We start from the raw sequence: 26,275 nt of genomic DNA on the forward strand, positions 1-26,275 counted from the left end.
CTGTGCCAGCCTCAAAGGATCACAGACATTGGGCAGGGAACAGGAGGTGGAATTTTTTTGTTTTATTTTTTGTTTTGTTTTTGTTTTTTGGGGTTTTTTTGTTGTTGTTGTTGTTTTGTTTTGTTTTTTGGCTTCTTGAGACAGGGTTTCTCTATGTAGCCTTGGCTATCTGGCTGGATTCATCTAGTATACCAGGCTGGCATTGAACTCACAGAGATCTGCCTGCCTCTGCCTCTCAAGTGCTGGGATTACAGGCATGTGCTACCATGCCTGGCATGGGAGGTGTTTTTTTTTTTAACTTTTTATTGATTCTTTGGGAGTTTCATACCATGTCCCCGAGTCCCACTCATCTCCCGACCCCTCATATCTGCTCTTCTGCCCTTGTGACCTCCCCTCCCCCACACACAAATAAAAAACACACAAACAGAAAAAATAAACAAAATAAAGCATAGAAAATCATCTCATTGTGGAATCTGCTTTGTGTCACAGCGTGCCCCACACTATGCCCCTCTGTCCACACATCTTCCCTTGTGAATGTTCATTGTGATGGGTCACTGGTCTGGTTCATGGTCTCTGGCTTCTGTGACACCATCAATTTTGGATCCTCACTGGGATTCCTCCCCATTTTCCTGTTGCTGCTCTGTGTCGTGAAGATCCTGCAGCTTTGGATCAGCAGGACCAGCCCTATGTACTGTTCTCCAACAGTACATAGATGATGCAGATTTTGGGGTGAGCCAACTCAAAGCCCCAGATCTGGGCGTGGGTGCTAGCTGAGCTAGTTAGTATACTAGCCCGGGCTTTCCCTTATCTGTACCAGCAGGGAGAGCTCTCTGAATTGGCAGGGTTTTTTTTATGTGCTTACTTCCTCAATCTTTGCCACGGTGGGTGCAGTCTCCATTCTGACTAGCTGTGCTAAAACTTCAGTTTCAGTTTTTCTTTCAACCGTAAAAAGAAACTACATGTGCACTCTGCTTTCTAATTGTGCCCTTCTTGAGCACTTGCTGCCGGGCTTGCAAGGCTGCCCTGGGGAAGCACACCATGGACAGCACCCCCGGGAGCCTGAAGGGTCCCAGCTTCAGTCGGCTCTTCAGGATGGTGGTGATCTACACGGTGCTGCTGCAGCTGCTCCTGCAGGCCCTGTCTATGGCTGTGACTTACGTGTACTTCACCAGCGAGATAAAGCAGGTGAGTAGCTGTGTGGTCTTGGCAGCAGCCCCATCCCTGTCTCTCCTTTGTCTCTCAGCTTGCACCTCTTTGAAACCTCAGCTGTGGATTAAAACATGCCCTTTCCAGTTGCCTGCTGTAACTGCTAATAAGGTCAGGACTTTATAAGATTGTGAGCTTGAAGACTTCCAAGCAGCTTTAGCTACAGAACAGGCTCCCGAGAGCTACCAAGGAATGCAGCACTCTCGGGAAAGCTTGTAACTGTCTTTCAAAAGTGTCTGTACTTTACATGATATAGGCATTGTCACCAGGCACAGATGCGTCCTGTGAAATGCTCTAGAGTTCCTTTTGTGTGTGAGAGACAGAGAGAAAGAGTGAGGGAGGGTGAGAAAGGGAGAGAGAGGAAGAGGGGGAGAAGAGAGAGGGGAAGAGGGAGAGAGGGAGGAAGACAGGATGAAGAGAGGAGAGAGAGGGAAAAGAAAGAGAAAGAAGAGAGAGAGGACAAGGGAGAGAGAGAGAGAGAGAGAGAGAGAGAGAGAGAGAGAGAGAGAGGAAAGAGGAGGAAGAGAGGGGAGAGGGAGACAGGCACGCGGACACACACACACACACACACACACACACACACACACACACACACACACACGGGTGAGGGAGACACACACACAGAGAGAGGGGCAGAGAGAGAGAGAGAGAGAGACAGACAGACAGACAGACAGACAGACAGACAGACAGACAGACAAGCATGTAATGTGGAGGCTAGAGATCACTGTCCGGTGTCCTCCTCAGATACTCTCTACTTAATTTCCTGAGACAGGGTCTCTCACTGCACCTTGAACTCAGTGATTTGCCTAGACTGGCCTTCAAGCAAGCCCACGAAATCTTTCTGCCTTTGCCTCTGCAGTCATCACACAGCAAACCTTTTACTGACTGAGCTATCCCTAGACCCCTGCCCTACACTTGCCTGGCCGCTGAGGTGAGGGAGTGGTGTAGAGAGCGCACCTTGACCAGCTGCGAGTCTCTGGAATAACAGCTGTCCTCTAGAGAAAGGAGTATACCTGAAAAGTTCTCACAGAGACAAGTCATACTTTGAAAAGCTGGCAGCTTGAGTAGCATTTATCTAGACTAAAATTAGGATGGAAGTTTGAAAGATCACATTTCTCAGTCCAATAAGGCTGAAGGTGGACGTAAACATAAATCAGATATTTAAAATATGTTCTGAAATGCCTTTGAGCCTGCTTACCCAGCATGCACCTGTAACCCCAGTGCTGGCAAGGAGGAGACTGAAGAATCCCTAGGGTTTGCTGCCTTAGGGGGCTATCTCATTCTATTGTTGAACTCCAGGCCCCAGTGAGGGGCCCTGCATCAAAAAATGAGGTGTATGGCTTTTGAGGGACAGTCCTGGAGGTGATCCTCTGGAATGCACGCGCATGTGCGTGCACACCCCCCACCACACACACCCCCACACACACCCACACACCTTTATTTATATTTTAAAGAAGTATGTTTTGGTTTCAGCCTGTGGAGTTCCTGTACTGACAATAGTGGGAACACAATGGTCTGGCTTCCTGCCTTTCCTCTGGCTGCAGGCGTCTCTTGACTAAGGAAGACTGTAACTGGGAAAACAGTTGGCCTATATGCCAAGTGGAAGCCAGATACAAATACAGGTGTGAGCACAGAGGACAAGAGTCAGTGTCCTTTTAGCCTGTACATTCCTCAGCTGTGTAAAGCCCCTGGCACTAGGTATGTGAAACCAATAAGAGTAAATCAACTCCACTTTAGGATCCTTATGCCCACTTTGGGCAAGCATGTATTCTAGAGAACCGAGAACCAGAAGGGACTATGAACGCCCCTCTCTCTTGTCTAGAACCTGATGGAGAAATGAATTACCCAGCTCAGCCAGCCTTTGGATTCAGGGTAGGGCTAGTGCCCAGGGCTGTGCTGCCAGGTGCTGCTCTTCCCTCCCTCTCCACCATGCCCCTCACGGACTCTGCACTTGTGCACACTGTCATGCGCAGTAGTACATCATGACAAATCCAACCTGCTGTCTTGCTCAGAAGTGCAAGGCAAGGGAGCTATGTAAATTCACAGAGAAGCAATGGTCGGCTGGGCAATGCAGTTTCTATATCCTGTGGAGTATGAACTTGATTATCCCAATCAGCTAGGGAATTCTCAAAGTGAATGAGGCACCCTCTCCTTTTATTTGAAAATAATTATGAAAATTATGGCTAATAATGATCTCTTTATTATAGGGTTTGCTGACCTAGAGTCTCTCTCTCTCCCTCTCTCTCTCTCTTCCCCCTTCTCTGTCTCTCTGTCTCTGTCTCTGTCTGTCTGTCTGTCTGTCTCTCTCTTTCTCTCTCTCTCTCTCTCTCTCTCTCTCTCTCTCTCTATCTATCTATCTATCTATCTCGCACGCGTGCGCGCGCGCGCGTGTGTGTGTGTGTGTGTGTGTGTGTGTGTGTGCTAACAAATATGCATGTGCATATGTGTGAGGCCAGAAGACAAACTCTGATATCCTTCCTTCCTTCCTTCCTTTTTTCAAGACAGGATTTATTGTTTTATAATTATCTGTATATTTGTATTATCAGCAGGCCAGGCTAGCAATCAATTAAGACACTGACACTTGTTATATTTTTAAATAGCCTCAGTTAACCTGGGGCAGGGTAGACATTAATCCTCTAAACTACTTCCCATAGTGGGGCAGGTTTGGGATCCCTGCCTCAAGCCCATGCCACCTATTTCTAGCAATTTCTATCAAGCTATTTCCCATGCATAATCCCAAATACTTGTTAGTGTTCTTCATCTGAGCCGAATTCCTCATCCATGCTAGCCATGTGCTTCTCCTCCATCTAACCCATGGCGGTCTTCCTCTCCTCCTCGGGTCTTTCTCCTTCCTTTTCGTGGCAGTCTTTCTTCTTCCCAGAATTCCTCTCTCTAAGCCCCACCTATCTCCTTTGCCCTGCTCAGGTGGGATGGCTTTTTATTAAGCAAAAGGTGGGTCACTGAGACAGCAAGTAGTAATTAGCATGAAAGTACATAAAACCATCCCCCAACAAGGGTTTCTCTGTGTAATAGCATTGGCAGTTCTGGAAGTCACTTTGTAGACCAGGCTGGTCTTGAACTCACAGATCTGCCTGTCTCTGTCTCTTGAGTGCTGGGTTACAGGTGTACACCACCAAGCCTGGTTCAGGCCTGACTTTCTTTATGTGGCCTCTCTAGATTAAACTCAAGTCTCAAGTTTGTCTGGCAAGTACTTTCTTGACCAAATCATCTCCCCATCCTAGGTATCTTTATTTAAAAAATATTTTTAAATTATCACTATTTATTTATTTATCTATTTATTTATTTATATGTGTTGGGAGGGTATGTTGTATCATATGGGAGTATCGGAGGACAATTTGGAAGGTTAGTTTTTTCATTCTACCATGTGGGTCCTGGGGCTTGAGCTCAGGTCATCACCAGGTTGGTGACAAGTACTTTGGTCCTTTGACTTGCTGTCCCCAAGTTGGTATATTTCTGAGGAAAAAAGGCACCTCTGTAGCCACTTTCTAGTTGTAAGCTTGCATGAGGTTGGAACACATCTCTGTTTACAGATTGTGGCAGCACACCCTAAAGTTCGTTAACTTTACAGCATAAACAGAGGAAGACTGTCTCCATGCACAGGTGGCTCCAGCAATTTGCGTGGGACAAGTTGGCCTTAGTCTAAGGTTGACCCAATCCTGTTGCCTCATGCAGTTGTCTGATTTTATATAAGATTCTCAAAGTTCTGCTTAAAAACCCAGTAATTTCACATAAAGCTTAGAATCTCCTCATCTAGTCACATGAGCTGAGGCAGAAAGGATGTGGTGGAGTAAGGATGTGGAGGGAGAGAGACAGCCAGCCAAGTGCTCAGCACTAGTCATCCCAGAATAACTGAGCACAATCGCTCACACAATCGCTCGAATGCGTTCTGTGGCCAGCACTGGTTTCACACCTGTTAAAGGTGCTAAAGGTGACAGCGGAGGAGCGTGGGCTGAAGCTGTCCCTCTGCAATGTCATGTCAGGATGGTAGGATAAATTAGACTCTCTTTTTTAAAATTTTCTAAATTACATGAATTTTCTGTAGTGAGTGTCATAAAAATTATCTAAGCTGTCATATATGGTTTTCTTAGAAGTTTGTAGGACTTAGAGTCCAGGGACTTGGGTAAGCAAAGCAAGAGCTCTGCCACTGAGCTGTGCCATTTCCATATAACCATAGGAGAAAACATTCGCAACGGCTCACAGAGTCTGAACTCAACCAAGTACACAGAGGCCAGCCAGAGCTTAGATGGCTGTGGGACTGTTGTTTTCAGTGTAGTATGTTGGTTTTGTCTCAGATTACTGTTCATTGGGGAGTGAATTTGCATTTACTTTTCTGAAAGTGTTCTTTACTTTTCTGTGTTTTCAGAATTGCCCTTGTCTTCTGAATGAATCTAGGCCTCCCTAAGTTTTTATTTTCTTTTTATCTCTACCACTGAGCCACACCCCTAGCGCCACGGCCATATGTGTGATAATTCGAATGCCTTGCCTGTACAGCTTCACTCAGGTCATAACTCAATGGAGCGTCCCCTCCCACCTCATGAAACCCTTGCTGGGAATTCCCAGAAGGCAGCTGGGACACCAGTCTGCTGTTAGATTTCAGTTGGGCTGCCTTACCCTCCTCCTAGGATACTTTGTCCTTCTCCCACTCCACCTCAGTGACAAGGGGACAGTTACACACCTTCTTCTCTGAATGACCACAGGAACAGCAGCTCCTTCGTGTCTTGGGCCCTAGCCTTCCAGGCCCTTAACCCTGTCCCCATGGGATAAGCCATTGCTAGGAAGGAAGGAGACAAAGTCTCTCTTCTGAGAACACTCATGATCCAGTGAGCCACAGGGGTGTCCAAGGCTACTTGTTTGGTTTAAACAGTGAAACGACTGGTAACTCTTTAACTGAGGTTTATACTTTTGCTTGGAGGTACATTGCTGAGGATAGAACTAAGTGTTTCTGGACAGGACCTCTCATGAATAATGGGATTATTTTTCTTAGTGAGATGGTTTGGGCTAGGAGTGTAACTCAGATGGTAGAATGCTTGCCGAGCAAGCCCGAAGCTCTGGTTCAATCCATAGTATCACGTAAAACCAGGAGACTTGTTGAATGCTGCTAATTCTAGAGCTTGGGAGGAGGGAGACAAAAGAATCAGAAATTCAGGGTCATCCTTGGTTATCAGGTGAGGCTGGCCTGGACTGTATGAGAACCGGTCTCAAAATCAATCAATCAATCAATCAATTAATCAATCAGTAGATTGCTTTTCTATAGAAAGTGTGGGTTTTTATATTTACCACTACCTGAATCTTTGCAGTACATCAGGTTTAAACAACAGATAAAAGTATTATATTTGGGCCAGGCATAGCAGCCCACTCCCTCAACCCCAGCATTTAGAGGACAGAGGCAGGTGGACCTCTGTGAGCCCAGCTTGTTCAGCAGTTATCCCAATTAAAGGCAAATCAACAGGTGTTATACAGCAGTGACAGGGATAAGACCAGTGGCTTGACACAGGCTAGACTCTTTATCTTTATTTCTTTTCTTCTGTTTTGTTTTGAGAGAGGGTCTCATTGATTCATGCAGGCTGGCCTTGGATGTATCCTGTACCTTAGGAAACCCTTAAACTTGTGCCCTTCCTGCATCAGCCTCCCAGTTAGCTGAGTTTACAGGCCTACGTCAGAGGCATTGAGAAGTATAAATCCAAGCTGTTAGGAAAACAAAACCAAGGAGGAAAGAAGAAGAAGAAGAAGAAGAAGAAGAAGAAGAAGAAGAAGAAGAAGAAGAAGAAGAAGAAATCTATGAGGAATTCCTCATCCTCCCTCTTTCTTCCTCCTCTCTCCTCCCCTTCCCTTCTCCTGGTTTGGTAACAGCCATAGGTCAGGAGCTTGTTCTGGGTGGCTCATGTGAGCTACGTGGTGAAGGTGATGGTCATGACAGTAAGCAGTGAACGCTGGCAAGGGTAAGGATTTTGGTGGCAGTTATGAGGCCACTATGTTGCCTTCCAGTCCTGACAAGACACCTTCAGTGGTGCTTAAAGTCTCCTTAGACCAGTCCCTCAGCGTTGTGCACAACCAACGAGGCAGGATACAGATTCCCTGTGGTGTCATGGCTCCATCCGGAGCCGAAGGCATGCCAGTAAGAGCTGTCTACTCAGCTGCCGGAGCTGTGGTGAGGGCAGAACATTTCCCACATGCCCTACTTTGTACACAGGTGGGTTTCCAGCTTCAGAGGGACAGCCACACTGTCTCAGAGCTGGTCCTTAGTCATCACCACAAAGGTGTAAGTGGGGGAAAGTAACAGTGACAAAGACTGCTAGAGATGGGACTGAGGCCAGCACTGCAAGCCAGGATGCCTGGCCTAGCCCCGCACCTTGCTACCACACCCAGGGCTTAGTTAATGCCAATGGACAATGGGTAGCATGCCTACTTTTATTCAAACCACAAAGTGCTCATGGTACCCAAACTCCTCTCAGTTTTCATTACTCTTTTTTTTGGCTTTTTTTTTTAACTTCTAAATGGGTAAAAAAGAGAAAGCATGTGCTCATTGCAGTTATATCCTATCTGCCCAGCTGCAGGACAAACACTCCGGAAGTGGAATAGCCTGCTTCTTGACAGAAGACCATGACTCCACTGACAAAGAGATCCTGAACAGATCCTGCTTGCAAGCGAAGAGGCAGCTGCACCAGCTCATTGAAAAGGTAGGGTGCTCTCAACAGCAGGGGCATGACGTCACAGGAGAAAGAATTTGCAAATGAAGAAACCAAGCCCCAGAGTGTTTAGATGGTTTCCCCCAGTGCGCAGCTCTATTTGATAGTAGACAGCAGATAGAGCACTAGCTGGCTGAAGGCCGCTGCCTCCTGTAGCTTAACCTTGGCGTTGACTCTGAACACAGGCACAGACAGGGCATGTGCTCGAAGCTGCCCAGTGGTTTTCTGTTTGTTTGTTTGTTTTTATTTAGAAGACAAAAGAGGTCAAATGATGTTTTTCTATTCTTCCCACATGACTGATCTCTAAAATTAAATACCCACTTATTTTTGTGTGTGTGCATGTAAAGAAGAAATACCTTGAGAAGATGATGGTGAGGTTATCTCAATTCATTGTCAACGAGTGACGACAAGTAAGGACCATGGATCTGGTGATGGAGGTTGCTTTGCCGAGTTCTCTGGCAGGAAGTTCGGTTGTCTAACACTTCACTTTTTTTTTAGATTAAGTCAAATCACTTCCTTCTCTGCCTGCTTCCTTCTGAGGAAGATGGTAGTTACAAATATTTGCCTTCTGTCTTCCTGAAAAGGTCAGATGGAGGGACTGATATTAAAAATACTCTTTAAACAAAGAGGCTCCATGCATGAGATCATAGGCTAAGGACATGGTGGGAAATCCCAGTGTGGGAGGAGGCTCTATGCCAGACACACTTGGGAGTCTACTGCTTGTTCATGGAAACAATGTCCTGATGATCAGGGCTCCAGTGAGTGACTTGAGCAGTGTTCACAGTCATGGCAGAGTCCAGACAGCACCTGGAATGTGGCCTCTATGTCGAATGAATTGGACTTCCATCTGGGCACTGTGTGAGCACTTCCTGCCTGGGTGCCATTACCGACAGCTGTGCAGAAGCAGCTGTGATGGTGGCTGGATCTGAACAGCTCTGGAGGAACCTCAGACACAGGACTTCCAAAGCCTTTGGCTAGATGGGTTTAGTGAGCCATCAGGAAGAGACTTGAGCAAGGGTAGCAATCTGGAGGCAGAGGAGCTGGCAGGTGCAGGGCCAACCAAGGAGAGGATATAAGGGGACAGATGATGGTGGGTTTTTCTATGTCATTTTGTACCAATTCCCTCTCATCCTCCCAGACTCACCCTGGACAACCAGGGTGGACAGAAACTAGAGCATGGGGATGTGGGGGTGTAAGTGACAAGACCTCCATATTCTGCCAGGGCACAATAAGGTCCCTCTTTCCTGTAAACAGCCGCACATTTTGAGCAGTGCCCCATCGACTTCCGAGAGCAGCCCCCAAGGAAGGGATCACCATCATGCATTTAAACACACATTTTCAAACGGATAAAGCTGCTGCAGGTCAGAGCAGCTAAGTAACTTAAGCCTTCTTAAAGAGCCTTAGTGGAGAGGCTTGACTCATGGTCACCTGACCTGCTTGTAGTCACTCATAGAATGACCCTTTCTCTGTCACTGGCTTTCTTCTTTCTTCTATCCCCAGCTCTCTTTCCTTCCCTTCCTCTGTCTCTCTTCTCTCTTTTTAAAAATCTCTTTTCTCCTCCTTTCTTCTTTCCTTCTTGTCCTAGAATATGAGAGAAAGAAAGAGAAACATAGAAAAGAGAGGTAAATGTTCAAATCCACTCTTCGTCCTTGTCTCTCCTCCAGAGCAGATGGGACCAACTCCAGTGACTGTGTCCTCACAACTGGGGGAGGTTACAGCAGAGGAGAGACGGAGAGCTCTGGGTGCAGACTCGCAGCGCCTGCGCTTCTGACATTTGCAGTGATGAGGCAGTGAGTGACGGGATGAGAGAAGAGGTTCAGCAGTCATAATGACTCAAGCCAGGCTCTGCACCCCAAAGAGAAAGACTCAGTGTTCTCTTCTGCACTTATTTTTCAATTGGTTACCACGAAATGGGGTGGGGGGGATCGTGAGATGTTTCGCAATGTATGGAGGTTGCTATCATTTCCTTGGGCATAAACTAAGCATCATCAAAGTAGAGCATAACACGGAGTGCCGAGTTAGACATTTCTAGAGTGAGCATATCTCTGGGCATCATGAGAGTGAGCATTGTGCTTTACTTACACGCTGAGCTTCAGATCTATGTAATCGCTCCAGCTGCTGGGCGCTCTCTCTCTGTCTCTCTCTGTGTGTGTCTCTTTGTCTCTCTCTCTCTCTCTCTGTCTGTATCTCTCTGTCACTTTCTCTCTGTCTCTCTCTCTGTTTCTCTCTCTATGTCTCTCTCTCTGTCTCTCTCTGTCTCCCTCTCTCTGTCTTTCTCTGTCTCTGTCTCTCTGTCTCTTTCTCTCTCTCTCTCTCTCTCTCTCTCTCTCTCTCACACACACACACACACACATGCACACACATATGCACGCACACATGCACACAGGCACTCGAGAATATGCACACGCCCATGCACATGTGTACATGCACACACACACACACACACACACACACACACACACACACACACACGCACGCACACATGCACTCACACATGCGCTCCACACAGAGAGAAGAGACATGGTTATCTTCAGCTTCTTGGAGGCCTGGAGACATGGCTGACCTAAGCGGTAGCTGTGCCCCTCCTTCTCAGCAGCCCCAACCATGCAAACTTTCAGCCTCTCCTTTGATCATGGTATCTCAAGATCCATCCCAGATCCCCGCAGACACCTATGCTTGGACAAAAGAAGTTTTGATTGATTGTAGACACGTCCTGTTCCATGTCAGAAAGAAAATTTACAAGTATGTGTATTCTGCTAAGTGCTTAGAGGCATTAACAGTCTTTATTCAATATTTTTTGTAGGTGACTTGGAGAACCATTGAGGAAAACTTTCCGGCAGTTCAAGGTAATATTATCTTCTTGTATTCTTATTGGCTACTGTCTACTTCACAAGCTGATGAGCTCGCCGGACTCTCCTCACTCCCGAACATATATACCAATAAGGACCTGCTCACTGCCCTAACCTGCTTAGTGTTTCTCTTTCTCTTTGTACCAAGACTGCTTCACGGCTTGCTCAACAGTCAGAACTTTATGCTTTCTTTATCTTATTTTTTTCCACATGAACTTTTTTACTTCATTTTCCTTACTTATTTAATTATTTTGCTTTCCAATATCCTATAAATAAACCATCTTTAACTAGAACTCAGCAGGAAGTAAAATAGATAAAAAAAAATTCCAAAAACTGCCCATCTTCTCTGCCTCTGACCACAAGCCTTTCTTCAGCTCAAAACCCCTTACGGTCAGTATTTCCTCCAACACACTTTCTACATACCCATGATCTCATCTGAGGTTTCTACTGGAGACCACATGCTCGACATCCTGTTAACTGTCAGCAGCCTTTTCTTCACTTACCCCATCCCTGATCTCATGGGATATATCCTTACCCTGGCTCATGTAGCCTTCCATCTGACTCTTCCTTTCCTGGCCCCTCTCACCCTGGCCCCTCTCTCACCCTGGCCCCTCTCACCCTGGCCCCTCTCACCCTGGCCCCTCTCACCCTGGCCCCTCTCACCCTGGCCCCATTCACCCTGGCCCTTCTCTCACCCTGGTCCCTCTCACCCTGGCCCCTCTCACCCTGGCCCCTCTCACCCTGGTCCCTCTCACCCTGGCCCCATTCACCCTAGCCCCATTCACCCTAGCCCCATTCACCCTGGCCCCATTCACCCTAGCCCCTCTCTCTCCCTGCCCCCTCTCACCCTGGCCTCTCTCAGCCTGGCCTCTCTCATGTTGCCATGGCTCTTTTGCTCACAGAAGTCTCCCCAGAGCACATTTCTAAGTAAGCTCTGCTGCATCTTGTTATTTCTAATTCCTTCTAATATATTGTATTTTTATATATAATTTTGTCCACGTGCTGTTTTCTCTTTTACCACACTGAAATAACTATGAAGAGAAAACTTGCCAGTTCTTTTTTTATTTTATTAATTTATTCATATTACATCTCAATGGTTATCCCATCCTTTGTATCTTCCCATTCCTCCCTCCCTCTCATTTTCTCCTTACTCCCCTCCCCTATGACTGTGACTGAGGGGGAACCTCCTCCTCCTATATATGATTATAGGGTATCAAGTATCTTCTTGGTAACCTGCTATCCTTCCTCTGAATGCCACCAGGTCTCCCCATCCAGGGGACGTGGTCAACTATGGGGCACCAGAGTTCGTGTGAAAGTCAGACCCCACTCTCCACTCCACTGTGGAGAATGTCCTGTCCATTGGCTAGATCTGGGTAGGGGAACTTGCCAGTTCTTAATGGCATTCTTCACAGAGGAGAAAAGATGATCTTAAAATTCACATGGAAGCATATAAGATCCCATGCAGTGAAGCCAACCTGCACATAAAGAATGACGTTGGGGACATCACCACACCTGACTTCAGATTGCGCTACAGAACCATAGCAACAGAGAACACCATGGTGCTGATGTAAGAATGGGCAGATAAAAATAGAAGAGAGGACATAGTGATAACCCACAGAGCTACAGACGCCTGACTTTTGAAAAAGATATCAAAAATACACTTTGGATGAAAGTCTCTTCAATGAACGATACACACATCCGCACCTAGAAGAGTGGAACTTGGTAAACAACTTAGGATGGATCCAAGACCTTAATGCAAAACTTGAACCTCTGCAGCTTTCAGAGATAAGAAGACACAAACACAGGTGAGGACTTTCAGAAAAGGACTCCAGTCACACAGATGCCAGAAACTCACAAATGAGACGTCATGAAATGAAAGCACCTCTGCACAGCAAAGGGTATGGTTTACTGAAGGAATAGACAGCCTACAAGAGGGAAAGAAAGCTTTGATAGCTGTACATATGGCAGAGGGTTAATACCTACAATGCACAAAAATATCCACAGCACACAACAAGAACTCACATAATAAATCTATAGTCAGTTCTCGAAAGATGAACCACAATTTCCAATGATACATGAAAGAAATATTCAACACCACTAGCCACTAGAGAGACAAATTAAAACACAGACACTTTATCCCACTCCAGTCAAATGGTAGTTATAGCAATCGCTGGTGAAGATGTGAACACAAGGGAATCCTATACACTACCGATGGAAATGTGGCCAACAGAAACAAGTATGGTGGCCCTGACAACACTGAGAACTAGTCCTCCACTGTGGCCCAATATTCATAAGGGACACTAAATCAAGACATCACAGAGACACTTGCAACGTTGGTGCTTAGTGTAGCTCTGTCTAAAATGGGTTAGTGTGGCACCAATCTCAGTGTCCTGTGACAGAGAAATGGAAGATGAAATATGTTAAACATGCAACGGAATTGTTCAACTGTAAAGAATAAAGTTCCATCGTTTGCAGGAACATGGACAGAAGTAGAAATATTAAGTGAATTAAGTCTGTCTCAGAAAGACAACTATTACATGCTTTCTTTTATGTGTAGATCTTAGATTTTATATAAATACCCAATATTTACGTATGTATATGTGACATGTAATAGAAGTAAAACTATCTCTGGAACAAAGGAGAGAACAGGGGTGGGACAATCTGTTCAATATATAGTGTACATTTGTATAAAAAATGTTCTTATGGAACACAGAACGATTGTACCATGAAAATAAATATTATAATAAGAAAATTAAAGTGTTTGTTCTCAAATATAGGCTCTTCTATAGCCTTGAGATGATCTCATGGAAATAGGATTTGTCTGATTAATATTTAAAAGCAAAGTGTTAAAGGGTTAGGAGCAGGTAAGGCATGAGTCATGTGATGGGGAGGTCAGTGTTGAATGGAGACGTCAACCTTGGCAGCTGAGCATTCTGGGACTAATTGCAATTACTGCAGCCCCACGTCACAGTTAGTCTCTAATATCCTCCCACTGTGCAGCTAATATGCCTACTCCAGCAGCCATGCTGGCATCGGAATGCCTCCACATGCATGCTGCAGAATAAATAAACACCACACACACACACACACACACACACACACACACACACACACACACACACACAGTACTTTAAAAAGCCAAGAATGCAAAGTTACCATAGCTTTAGCCCAAGCATCACACATGTTTGAGAAATGTTCAGTATTTTTAAGAATTCTGAAAGCTGGAAGAAGTGCCACATAACACACAGAGGCAAATCTGTCAGGGTAACCGCCGGCTTTTCATCAGAAACCTTGATGGCCAGCCAGGAGGTCAGAAGTCAGAGTTGATTCTTTTCAAGCCCTGAAATAAAGCAATTGCCTACCAAGACCACTACATCTAAGGCCAAAACCATGGTTCATCTAGTAAAGGTGCTGACAATCTGAGTTGAAACTCTAGAACATACTCGGTGAACCAATTAAAAAATGTGTCCTCTGACCTCTACATGCATGCTGTAGAACACACACACACACACACACACACACACACACACACACACACACACACACACACACACACACACACACACTCACAAGCAGTGCTTAACAGAAGACTACTATTTCTAGCAAAGATGTCCTTTAAATATCAAAGAGAATCTGGGCACTCCTATCACTCATGAGTTGGAAGGAGGAGGACGAGGAGTTCAGAGATGACCTCAGCTACGAAGGAAATGTGAGGCCACCTTTAACTCTATGAGACTCTGCCTCAGGAGAGCTGGAGAGCTGGCTCAGTGGCTAAGAGTGCTCACTGTGCAGGCATGGGGATCGGAACTCCAATACCGGCACTCTCATACGAAGCTGGGCATAGCCACACATTTACCTGTACTATTAAAGGGTGAGTGGAAGAGATAGGCAGCCACCAGCAAGGCTTCAGGCTCCAATGTGAAGAGGTAGACAGAGCAAGACACTTGATGTCCTCCTGTGACCTCTGCACATGGCCACATGATGCATCCTCCGTGTAAACATACACTTCCCTAATCCTCTCTCTCTCTCTCTCTCTCTCTCTCTCTCTCTCTCTCTCTCTCGCCCATCTCTCTCTCTCTCTCTTTTGCCCATTTCTCTCTCTTCCTCTTTCTCTGTCTCTGTCTCTGTCTCTCTGTCTCTCTCTGTCTCTGTCTCTGTCTCTGTCTCTCTCTCTCTCTCTCTCTCTCTCTCTTTCTCTCTCTCACACACACACACAAAGATAAACATCTTCCGTGATTATCTCTCCTCCCTCCAAGTCTGCATGAGTATCTAGTTGATCAAGTTTCTTGGAAGCTCAGGAGGTTTTGTTTTAGGAGGAGAACTTGGCACTTGGCTTCCCAAAGCAGCAAGAACACTAATTGATTCATAACCAATACCAGATAAACCGAAATTATTTCTCCTTCCTCCTTTACTACTCCCTGCTTTTGCTTCCTGACCCACTGAGCCAGAGGACAGACATTGACATCAGTCAGCCTGCAGCACGGCATGTTTCTGCACGCCTTCCAGTGTTAGGTCTTGCACAGGCAACCTAGGTCTGTGTTCTTTGTTTCCTCCAAGTCAGACCTGCACTTCTCCCAGGCTGTCTTCTGCCCTGTGCCTTGGCTTCGGCTCTCTGGAAACACTCTTCCCCCACCACAGACCTGTGGTCAGGTAAAGCCTGGCCATCTTTACTCTCCTTATCTGCACGCCTCTGTTTCTTGTCCCTGGAAGGGTGCCTGGGATAGATGTGTCGGGCACTTTGGCTTACAGGAATAAGTAACTGAACATATTAATGTCATCTCGTCGGCAAACTCCTGACCTCAGCTCTCCAATGAATAAGACTCAGTCCCTCAACTGCTTGTGTGTTACCCCTTACTACTACTTCTCCTAAATATTTATTTCATTTTATAACTGGTATCTCTCATAAAATACAGTAAGCTCCTTGAGGGCTCAGTGGAATCACTGGTTAATCTATACGTTCTATACAGTGTGGTGTGATTTCTTATCCTTGCCAATATTTGTTTGTTGGTAGAATATAATTTATCTTAACCAAATGTAAGTAGAAATGGGGATTTGAAGCTAACTTTTAAAAGACATTATTGTACAGGATTTGTTTTGTGCATGTGTGTGCACATGTGTGTGCAGGCATATGTGCGTGCTTGTACGCATGCTTTGGGAGGCCAGAAGAGGTTGTCATGAGTCTTCCTTTAACAGTGTCTGTCTTATCCCATTAGATATATGGTCTCTCACAGAGAGACGAGGCCGGCAGGAGAGCCCTAGCTAGCTCTCCTCTTGTCCCTTGTCCCACTCCCATCCCCGCTCTCCCCTGGGGACACAGCATGTGGCTGTGGTGGTGGGCTTTTAGGTGGGTGCTGAGAACCCAAACTCAGATCCTCATGTTTGACCTGGAACTGGACTCACAGAATTGTGAGCTGCCATGTGGGCGGTGGGCTCAACCACAGGTCTCTTGCAGAGCAGCCCCTGAGCCACCTCTCGAGCCCCGCTATGCTGTATGGACTGTTTGATGAACAGATCGGGAAGGCCCTGCGCTCCGGACGCCTGTGGGAGAAGTATTTTGGCAAGTGCTGATGTGTCTCTTGTTGCGTGTCTTTTAGAAAAGCAGCTGAGTGCTCCCCTGCCACCCAGAGTTGGAAGGCCGCAGAGAGTGGCGGCCCACATCACCGGGATCAGGCGGAGAAGCACCTCAGCCCTGATTCAAAGTAAGATCACAAGCGTTGGCCAGGGGCTCGCAGCAGGGTGGATGTTGGCCATGAAGCCCAGGATTTGTGAGGCTATGGAATTGTTCTGAGTTTACTGTAATTGCTTACTTTTAGCTTTTATCTGATATATTTCTATAGCTATAAGTGCTCAGTAGTGACCAGCTATTAGCCGACTGTTCTGAAAAGCAAAAGGACATGCCAGGAGCTTGCTAACTCCACCATAGCTGGCCTTGGGAATACTGTGTGTGAGGGAATGTCGCTCCCAGACTCCTTCCGGGCCACATTTGCAGCTGCTGTTGCTGCTTCCTGTATCTCCTCTATCCCTTCCTCTTCCGTTGCAGCAGTGGTTCGCGCGTGGTGCCTAGCCAGGCTTCGAACTCCAGATCCATTTGTCTCAGGCTCACAAGAGTACACTTAAAACAATAACAAAACAAACAAACAAACAAACAAAAAACCTTTTTTCCTTATCTTTAAAGCAATTCTTCCTCCACCTCCCTCCCTCAGTCCCTCCCTCCCTCAGTCTATCCCTCCCTCAGTCCCTTCCTCCCTTCCTCCCTCAGTCCCTCCCACCCTCCCTTCCTCTCTTAGTCCATCCCTCCCTCCCTCAGTCCCTCCCTCCCTCAGTCTGTCCCTCCCTCAGTCTGTCCCTCCCTTTCCATTTATCTCAACTCTTCCAACTCTTCCTTTATTTTCACCACAAGGACAAGGCACTAGAGCTCCTACCACGGGACACTGCACAGCCAACCTTTGGTGTGTGGGGGTGTGGCATAGCTGGCAAGAGAGGTAGTGAAAGGTGAGGCACTCACTGCAGGGCAAAATGGTACAGGAGCCTCCCAATTTTGATGTGACAAGGCTTTGCAATCCATGCCAGATTACAAGGGCAAGAAGTTGGATTTTGGATCTGCATTGTGAGCAAGTGCAAATAAAAATACTGGCTGTGCTGAGGGGCTGAGGGATGTCCTCACTTCGATGTAAACTGTTAACTGTTTCATTTTCATGTAGTCTCCAAGGATGGAAAGACCTTGGGCCAGAAGATAGAGAGTTGGGAGTCATCAAGGAAAGGGCATTCTTTCCTCAACCACGTGCACCTGAGGAACGGAGAGCTGGTCATCCAGGAACAGGGCCTTTATTACATCTACTCCCAAACGTACTTCCGATTTCAGGAGGCTGAAGAAACGTCCCAGACTGTCTCAAAGGACAGAAAGAGAAACAAACAGTTGGTGCAGTACATCTACAAATACACCAACTACCCAGACCCCATAATACTGATGAAGAGTGCCAGGAACAGTTGTTGGTCCAGAGACGCGGAGTACGGTCTCTACTCCATCTATCAAGGGGGACTGTTCGAGCTTAAAGAAAATGACAGGATCTTTGTCTCCGTGACGAATGAGCATCTCATAGACCTGGACCAAGAAGCCAGTTTTTTTGGAGCCTTTTTAATTAACTAAATGACCTGCAAAGATCAGACACTGCTCTCAAATGCCCAGTAATCTAGGTTGAATACACGCCCAGAAAGTGACTGAACTGCTGGGGGGCAGGGCTTGGCTGCAGAAGCCTTAGGACACATGGGACAAAGCAAGGCAGCTAGAATCAAAAGCCCAGCCACAGACACTTTCGGTGTTTATGAAAGGGACCTGACTTATTCCCAAAATGAAACCACTGCGCCCTCTCAGGATTCTACATGATACCTTTTGCAAAGATCTAGATGATGTTCAGTATCTAGGTATTTTGTAATAATTGACCAGTTTTTTTGTCCTTGTTATCTGGTTCGGGGTGTTCAACCCAGTGCTCATGGGCTGTCAGAAGACCTGGATAGCTGTGAACGTGAGCCAGCACAGAAATCATAGAATCTCTCACGAAAACATTAGAGAACGAGAGTATGTGTGTCCATTTGTGTGTGTGACTGGGGTTTTTGTTTGTTTGTGTTCTTTTTTAAATTTTGTTTTGTGTTTGACTTTTTATGACTTATTTTTTAATGCCAACTGACTAAGTGCTTCTTGAGTATGACTTCCGTAGATGACAATATCACATCCCATCATCAGTGGGTTATCTTGCCCACGCAGTGTATGAAAACTCCAGGCAATGAACGAGGGCAGCCCAAGAAAGACGCCTGCAAAGCCAACAAAGCAGGCTCAGATTCTGCCACCACATGCCCTGCCTGCCGGATGGAGGGTTGGGGGAAGTCTTGTGCAGCGGGTCCCAGTGTTTGGTGCCTCTCTCCTCCGTATGCTCCAGTCTTCCTTGGCTTGCTTGTTTGGTTTGAGGCATCACATATCCCAGGCAGCCCTCAAGCCCAATATGTAGCCAAAGATGATCTTTAACTGTGAAACCTTTTGCCTCCAGGCTATGCTACCCTGCCGGTTAGGGCAGAGCTAGGCTTCTTGTATGCCTGGCAACTACTCTACCACAGAGCTATCTCCCAGCCCCAGGCCTCTGCCCATTCCCTTTGCCAAGATGTGTCCTAAACCTTAGCTACAGGGGTGTGTCACAGATGGTCCTTTTACGATGTCTGTGCCTAAAGTTTCATTACAGCAACACAAAACTGACTAAAGCCAAACAGCAACAGACCCCCCAGACTGACCCATATGATGTGATTTAATGAAACAGATGTCCTTCCTTCCTTCCTTTCTTTCTTTCTTTCTTTCCTTCTTTCTCTTTCTTCCTTTAAGGCCTTTTTTGGGTGCTGGAGAAATGGCTCGGATGTAAATAGCACTGGTTGCTTTTCCAAAAGACCTAGGTTCAATTCTCAGCCCTCACATGATAATTAACAATAGTGACTCCAATTCCAGGGGTTCTGACTCCCTCTTCTGGCCTCTGCAGGCAATGCATGCACATGGTGCACAGGCATACATTCAGAGAAGGGATCCAAACACATCAAATAAATGCATCCTTTTAAAAAAGCGTAGTTGAATTTAAGGTTATGGCTAGCTGTCACCTCTGATGTCCCTTCTTACTTTTTATGACTCCACTCAAGGCCTTATAAACTAGCAGGTGGATTTCACTGCTATCGTTTTAAAGTTTGCCGCTTCTAACTAGAATAGAGGCATTGAAATAGTAAAACACATTTAGTCCTGCCTACAACTATACCCCTAGCACTTAGGAAAGTACTTGCTTGTAATGTCTACATAAAATACATTAATGTATAGAAATGTATAGAAATAATAAATAACCATATGGAAATGTTAAAGAGAAATAATAATGGAGAAAAATTGAAAGCTCAAGATGGAAGGTAAAAGCACTTGCCAAAAATCCTGACAACCTGAGTTTGATTCTTGGGAGTTGCACAGTGGAAGGAGAGACCCCACTCTTATAAACTGTCTATGGCCTCACGCATGTGCAGTGGCAGACACACACACACACACACACACACACACATACACACACACACACAGACACACACACACAGACACACACACTGATATAAAAACAGGAAAAGGACTATTTTATGGGGAGGGACAGGACCAGTGGGAGGAGGGGAGAGAGACAGGTGAGTGGAGGGCACTGTACACTCATAAATGAATGTATCATTTAAAAAACCTACTATTTTTCAGACTAAAACACTAACAATAAAATAATATAAACATTGCGCACTGCATGCTGAGCGACAAGATCATAACATCTTGCCATCAGATTGCTCTCTCATATCTGCCACCACAAAACAAATGACAGTGAACTCCTTTAGTCCGGAAGTGGCATTGTTGAGCCAGTTTAACTTTGGGAGAAGGCAAGGATGAGAACTAAATGCAGGGTCATGCCCCCAGTAGGCATGTACCCCACACTGAGCGACACCCCCAGCCTTAACAAAAACAACTGAGCGCTGTTTTAATTCCTGATCTCCAAGTCATCACCAAAGGGAACACTCAGAGCACTTCCTCTCGTTTGCCAGGCTGGCAAATGAAATGCTATCTGATTTCTAATTTTTGTGTTGAACACAGGCAGTCTTTGTTGGCTGTTACCATATGGTCCTCAAGCCAAGGTCCCTGGGGTCACTAGACATCAGAATCTCCTGGGGTGCATTTTATAACACTCATGCATAGACTCACCACAAACCAACAGGATCAGAATCTTGGAGTGATGCCCAGAGATCTTTTTGTGTGTGCATTTTAATTTCCTCAAGTAATTAGCAGGCAGCCTGCAGGACACATATTTAACCAAAATGTCAACTGCTGTGATTTAGAAATTAAATATTTAAGAATGCGACATATCCAGGCAATCGTGATTGGATATTTAAAGATTTAATTCATGTGCAACATGAAACTCCCATGACTTGTTTAAACAAGCATGCCTACATAATTTTTTTCTTCTGCTAAAATCTAAAGGCCATGGTTGCAGGAAGCAACGATGGAGAGAATATTTTAGAATGACAACTTTCTGGATATTGTGAGTCATGTTTTTAAAGACATGAATACTTATCTCTTAGAAAGAATCAAGTAGAGAGGGGGGGGGGGCCTGTCTTTGTTGAGTTCCAGTCCAACAGGCCATCTGACTTGAAGAATAAAGCCAAAGGTGCCACTCTGGCTTAATCAGACTGGGGAACCTGGGCAAAGCATGGTGCTTTAAGCGGCAGTGATCTCTGAGGAGAGGTCAACTCTGCTGTTTTTGGAGCAGAAGTGTCTAGGCAAAAGTGTTTTGTTTTGTTTGTTTTGTTTTCAGACCAAAAGGAGCCACCTTATTGTCACATGTCATGAGTGCCACCAGGTGGCGAGGTTCCCTTAATTTCCTCAGTCTCAAGTCTTTTAAGAGTGTGCACATTAAGTCTTCAAATCCTTCAAAACCTTCAAAGGTTTAAATAAGGCACCAACCAAGGACAATACGTGCAGTCATCATCAAACCCCTACCCAGATCTAGCCAAGGGACAAAACATTCTCCACAGTTGAGTGGAGAGTGGGGACTGACTTTCACACAATCTCTGGTGCCCCATATTTGGCCATGTCCCCTTGTTGGGGAGGCCCAATGGCACTCAGAGGAAGGATAGCAGACTACCAAGAAGAGACTTGATACCCTAGCATCATATTTAGGGGGAGGAGGTCCCCCTCAGTCACAGTCATAGGGAAGGGGAATGGGGTGAAAGCGGGAGGGAGGGAGGAATGGGAGGATGCATGGGATGGGATAGCAAATGAAATGTAATATGAATTATTTTATTTTTCAATAAAAATGTGTTTAAAAAACTAAAAAAATAAAAAACAAAAACAAAAACAAAACCCAAGAAAAGTGGCTTACCTTCGGACCATAGGCAATTGGAGTTACAGGCAAGAAATAAGCTTACATACCTTGTTGGAGCTCCAGGCTAAGGCTGGGTCTGTGAGGAATGGGGTGGTGCTTCGGATAATAAGTTTCCAACCTGGGAAGTGTTTGTTTGTGGTTTTTTTTTTTTTTTTTTTTTGTGAAAGTGTAGCCCCTGACTGTCCTGACACTCACTTTGTAGATCAGGCTGGCCTAGAACTCACAGATTTGCCTGCCCCTGCCTCCAGAGCGCTAGGACTAAAAGTGTGCACCACGCCACTGTGTCTTGTTCTAAATGTTTTTGTGTTGAATTCTAGGTCGTGCTGGCCTTTCTTTTTTAAAAGCCCCTAGAAAGCCGTACTGATGTCATCACTGAAAATGATCTAGTTATAATAGATACAGAGAAAGAAATGGGTTCTGATTCTTCCTACTTTGTGGAAAATGAGTGCACAAAACACCTGATCACAAAATATAACCTTTAGATTTTATATAATAATATTTTGAAGAGAGTTTCAACACAGGCTTCCTACAAGAGTAAGTTTTGTTTCTGTATTAAGAATTTGAGGTGTGGGGTTTGTTTGTTTGTTTCCTTGCTTGCTTTTTTGTTTTTTAAGTGAAACAGAATCTGAGTCAACATTTCTAAATTTTATTTGCTTCCAAGGCTCTGTGAAGTCAGGCGTCTTGACAACACAGCCTTTACCCTGGCTCCTGTTACTATACTCCGTGGCCTTCCCCACCCTATCACTACCTACTTTGCTTCTTTGAGACAAGGTCTCTCCCTAAAGTTAGCATTAGTGGCACCTAACAGTGCCTTGAGATTCTCCTGACACGTGTGGCCATGACAGCTTGTCACGTGGATGCTGGGGATTTGAACCCAGGTTTTCATGCTTGTGCCAAAACCACTCTTACCTGCAACCATCTCCCCAGACCAATCACTGTTGCTCTTTTTTTGGAAAATCAGTTCAGTTCTGCAGTTTCCTTCTAATTACTTTAACTACTTACTATAGTTTGGCATATAATATTTCATTACCAATGTCAGAGAGATGGTGCAGCTTTGGATCTGCAGGACAGGCATTTTCACATGCTCCAGCAGTTTACAGCTGAGGCAGATGTTGGGGTGGCCAACTCAAAGCCCTGGACCTGGGCCTGGGTGATGGCTAAGTTGGTCAGCCACCGGCTCTTCCACACCTACACTGCTAGGGAAAGCTTTCCAGCTCTGCCCCAGCTAGCTCACCCAATGCTGCAGCCGGAGAGGGACAGAGCCATCTCACCTGTGCTTTCTCCATCAGGGCCAGCCCTACTGTGTTGTCCAGGCGAGGTGCAGGGCCCTGTCTCCCAAACGCTGCAGCCAGTGAGGGCCAGGGCCAGCTTTCCCATTCTCATGACCTTGGGTCAAGCTCTCCCAACTGCCTCTGGTCATGAGGAGGGGAGGGTAAGGCTTTAAAAAAAATCTGATAATCCTATCTTACAAGACCAATACTTAAATTCATTTCTCCATATAAGTTTAAATGTTATTAATTTTTAAATCTCTGACTCTCATCTACTTCCCCAAAACAAATGATTTGGTTTTTGTGCACTTCTTGTTTTTCACTGTGGCATCTCTGTATTTCTATTGAAATCATCAATTTTAGTGCAGTTGTTTTGCTATCGGGGGTATTGTTTACTTAGACTTTAATACACGAGTTATTCCTGCAAGCCAGAGCAAAGGATTTCTGCATTGTTCTGGTCTTATGTCACCATGGAGTTCACACTGCAGATTTATTTCACTGAATTCAGAGAGAAAGAAACAACGCTGTGAGATCTTTTTCAAGTCACCTCTCATCTGTGGCCCAGTGTTCTCCTGAAACTGCTCCCCACCTGAGCTCTCATCTGTGACCCAGTGTTCCCTTGAAACTGCTCCCTCAATTGAGCTCTCATCTGTGACCCGAGGTTCTCTGAAACTGCTCCCCACCTGAGCAACCCTTTATCATGAGGAAAGCACCTCATCCTCATGCTGGTTTCTGAATATGGTTCACACCATCAGTTTATTTACTGCCCCTGACACATGGCAGTAGGGACCAGATTAGGAGGCAGAGTCAGGGATCTTAGTTGCTATCTTGTTTGAGATTGTGACTCTAGTTAATGTTCTTTACAAGCTTATTGGTGGACTCAAGAGAGACTATATGTACAAGTTCTTAAAAACAACATTACATAAATGTCTGTGATGCATTACAGAGAGCTATTTCTTTTTCTCTTAAATTTTAAATGGGTAAGAAAATTGGAGAGAAGAAAATGTTAACTATTTCATTATAGCAATTTTGAACTATTTTCAGATGGCAGACTTTAAGGTGAGAGTTATATTCATGACTAAAGTATTAGAAAAATCTTCTTCACTTCCTTCCCTATTTAAAACTGTAATTTGATTTTTTTTTTTTTAACAAATGGACAAAGAATATAACACATGAAGGCCTGGGGACTGGAGACATTCAACACCAGTGCATTTTCCTCTCCTATGTTTCATTGACAACAAACTTCAAAGAGAAAATTGCTACACATATTACTTGTACTTGAACATGAACACAGGCTTTATCAGGAAGATGATAACCAAACCTTCCTCTCCTTATGTTATCTTTTCTAGAACAGGCTGTCTTTATAATCAGGAAGAGGCTTCAAAAGATATAGGACATTCATGCTGTATTAGTTATTTTTTGTTGTTGTTGTTGCTATGATAGGACACCTGTCAAAAGCAATGTAAGAAAGGAAGGGCTTATTTGGGCTGTGAGTTGGAGGATAGGCAAGGAAGTCATGGATTTGCTTGGTTGACCAGTTGTCACATTGAGGCAGGTAGTCACATTGTTCCCAGAGTCAGGAAGAAAGGAGTTACAATGCTCCTCCCTGGAGGGGACGGGTTATATAGCCAATGTTCAGCCATCTTGTCAGAATCTAGGTTCCTATTTCTCCAGCAGTGTGCCATTTACCAGACACCAGCTGACCCTGTCATGGTTCAGTAGTTAGACTAAAGGTAAGATTTAGATGGAGCCACCCTGCTGTAGTTTAACAGTTAGATTAGATAAAGATAGCAAAATATTCTGTGTTGCAGAATGTTGTGACCTGCTTGGAATTCCTTGAGATAGCCTACAGCTGGGTTGCCATAGCAATATGCTTCCCTGCCCTCTGCCTTATAAAAACTCTGTGAAATTTCTCAATGAACGGGGTTTGATCAGAATCCAGACTTGTCCCCTTCTTCATGTCATGTGTTCTGTCCCTATACAGGAAAATTTTCCTCCTCAGCGTTAGTCAAACTCCGGCAGGCCGGGACACCTCCCTTCTTCTTATGCACCCTGGGATTCGAGCCTGTGGAATGGTGCCACCCCACAGGCCACCCTCATTCAGGGTGGACCATCCAACTTAAATTAACTTAATCTGGAAAAATCTTTCACAGCCAAGCTCAGAGATTTGTTTCCAGGGTGATTCTAAATTCTGTCAAATTATCAAGGATTTACCGTCACAGTAATAACGAAAATTTTCTATTTAATTTTAAAAATATAGAATTATTTATGTGCCCTACCTCATGTTCTTTCATTAAGGAACTAAACCAAGTAAGTATAAAAACATACTATATTTTCTAATTCTCCATAAGTTATTACTAAATAAAATGCAGGCAGTGTTTGTTGGGAAATTATGGAAGATGGTTTTCTACATTCTTCAACTTAATGAGATAACGAATACATTATTCTTTATAATAATAATATAATAGAAAATATAGATGTAATAATAGATATATTCTATAAATTATACAGATATAACAGTTTAGGGGTCTCAAAACTCTACTTCAACAACAGAAAATAAATAAATAAAAAGAAACAGTTTTTAATTTGGAGACAGACACTTTTTTTTTTTGAGACAGACACTTTCTATGTGGGTCAGGCAGGGCTTGAACTCACAGTGATCCAGCTCCCTGTTTCTTCCTTTCAAGTGTGGGATTACAGGCATGTGCCACCATGTGCAGCCTAAGCTTTTTTTTTTAAAGAACCTAGAAACTCTCTACCTTTCCCCACTCTTTATAGCATTTGAAAAAATTAACCATCATCATTATTATTACTATTATGACAGATCACAGGCTGTCAGGCAAGCAGGGCGAGCACCTTTGCTCACTGAGTCTCAGCATTAAAGACTTCTTCCTTTCTTTCCTTTCCTTTTCCTTTTTTTTTTTCCCAAGACAGGGTTTCTCTGTGCAGCCTTGGCTGTCCTGGACTCACTTTGTAGACCAAGCTGTCCTCGAACTCACAGAGGATCTGCCTGCCTCTGCCTCCAAGTGCTGGGATCATAGGCTTGCACCACTGCACCCGGCTCATTAAAGACTTAAAGAAAAACATATTAATACTTTAAATATTTTCTGTTTGAGAAGATGAGGCACAAAGAATAAGGCCTTTAGCCAAGTGGTGTGGCGCACGCCTGTAATCCCAGCATTCCGGAGGCAGAGGCAGCCGGATCTCCGAGTTCGAGGCCAGCCTGGTCTACAGAGTGAGTCCAGGACAGTCAAGGATACATAGAGAGACTTTGTCTTGAAAACAAAGCAAAGCAAAGCAAAACAAACAAACAAAGAAAGACT

The 26,275-nt window shown here is 45.0% G+C and overlaps 1 protein-coding gene across 1 annotated transcript; it reads left to right on the forward strand.

Moving 5' to 3' along the window:
• Positions 1–842: 842 nt before the first annotated feature.
• TNFSF10 (TNF superfamily member 10) lies at positions 843–18,443 on the forward strand. The gene is made up of 5 exons (XM_084769328.1): positions 843–1,185; positions 7,776–7,904; positions 10,717–10,759; positions 16,357–16,461; positions 17,464–18,443. The coding sequence occupies exons 1-5, from the start codon at positions 1,039–1,041 to the stop codon at positions 17,907–17,909; spliced, it is 870 nt and encodes a 289-aa protein (XP_084625454.1). The 5' UTR covers positions 843–1,038; the 3' UTR covers positions 17,910–18,443.
• Positions 18,444–26,275: the final 7,832 nt, after the last annotated feature.

This window comes from Acomys minous (genome assembly GCF_964271855.1).
Source record: "Acomys minous genome assembly, chromosome: 19".
NCBI lineage: Eukaryota > Metazoa > Chordata > Mammalia > Rodentia > Muridae > Acomys > Acomys minous.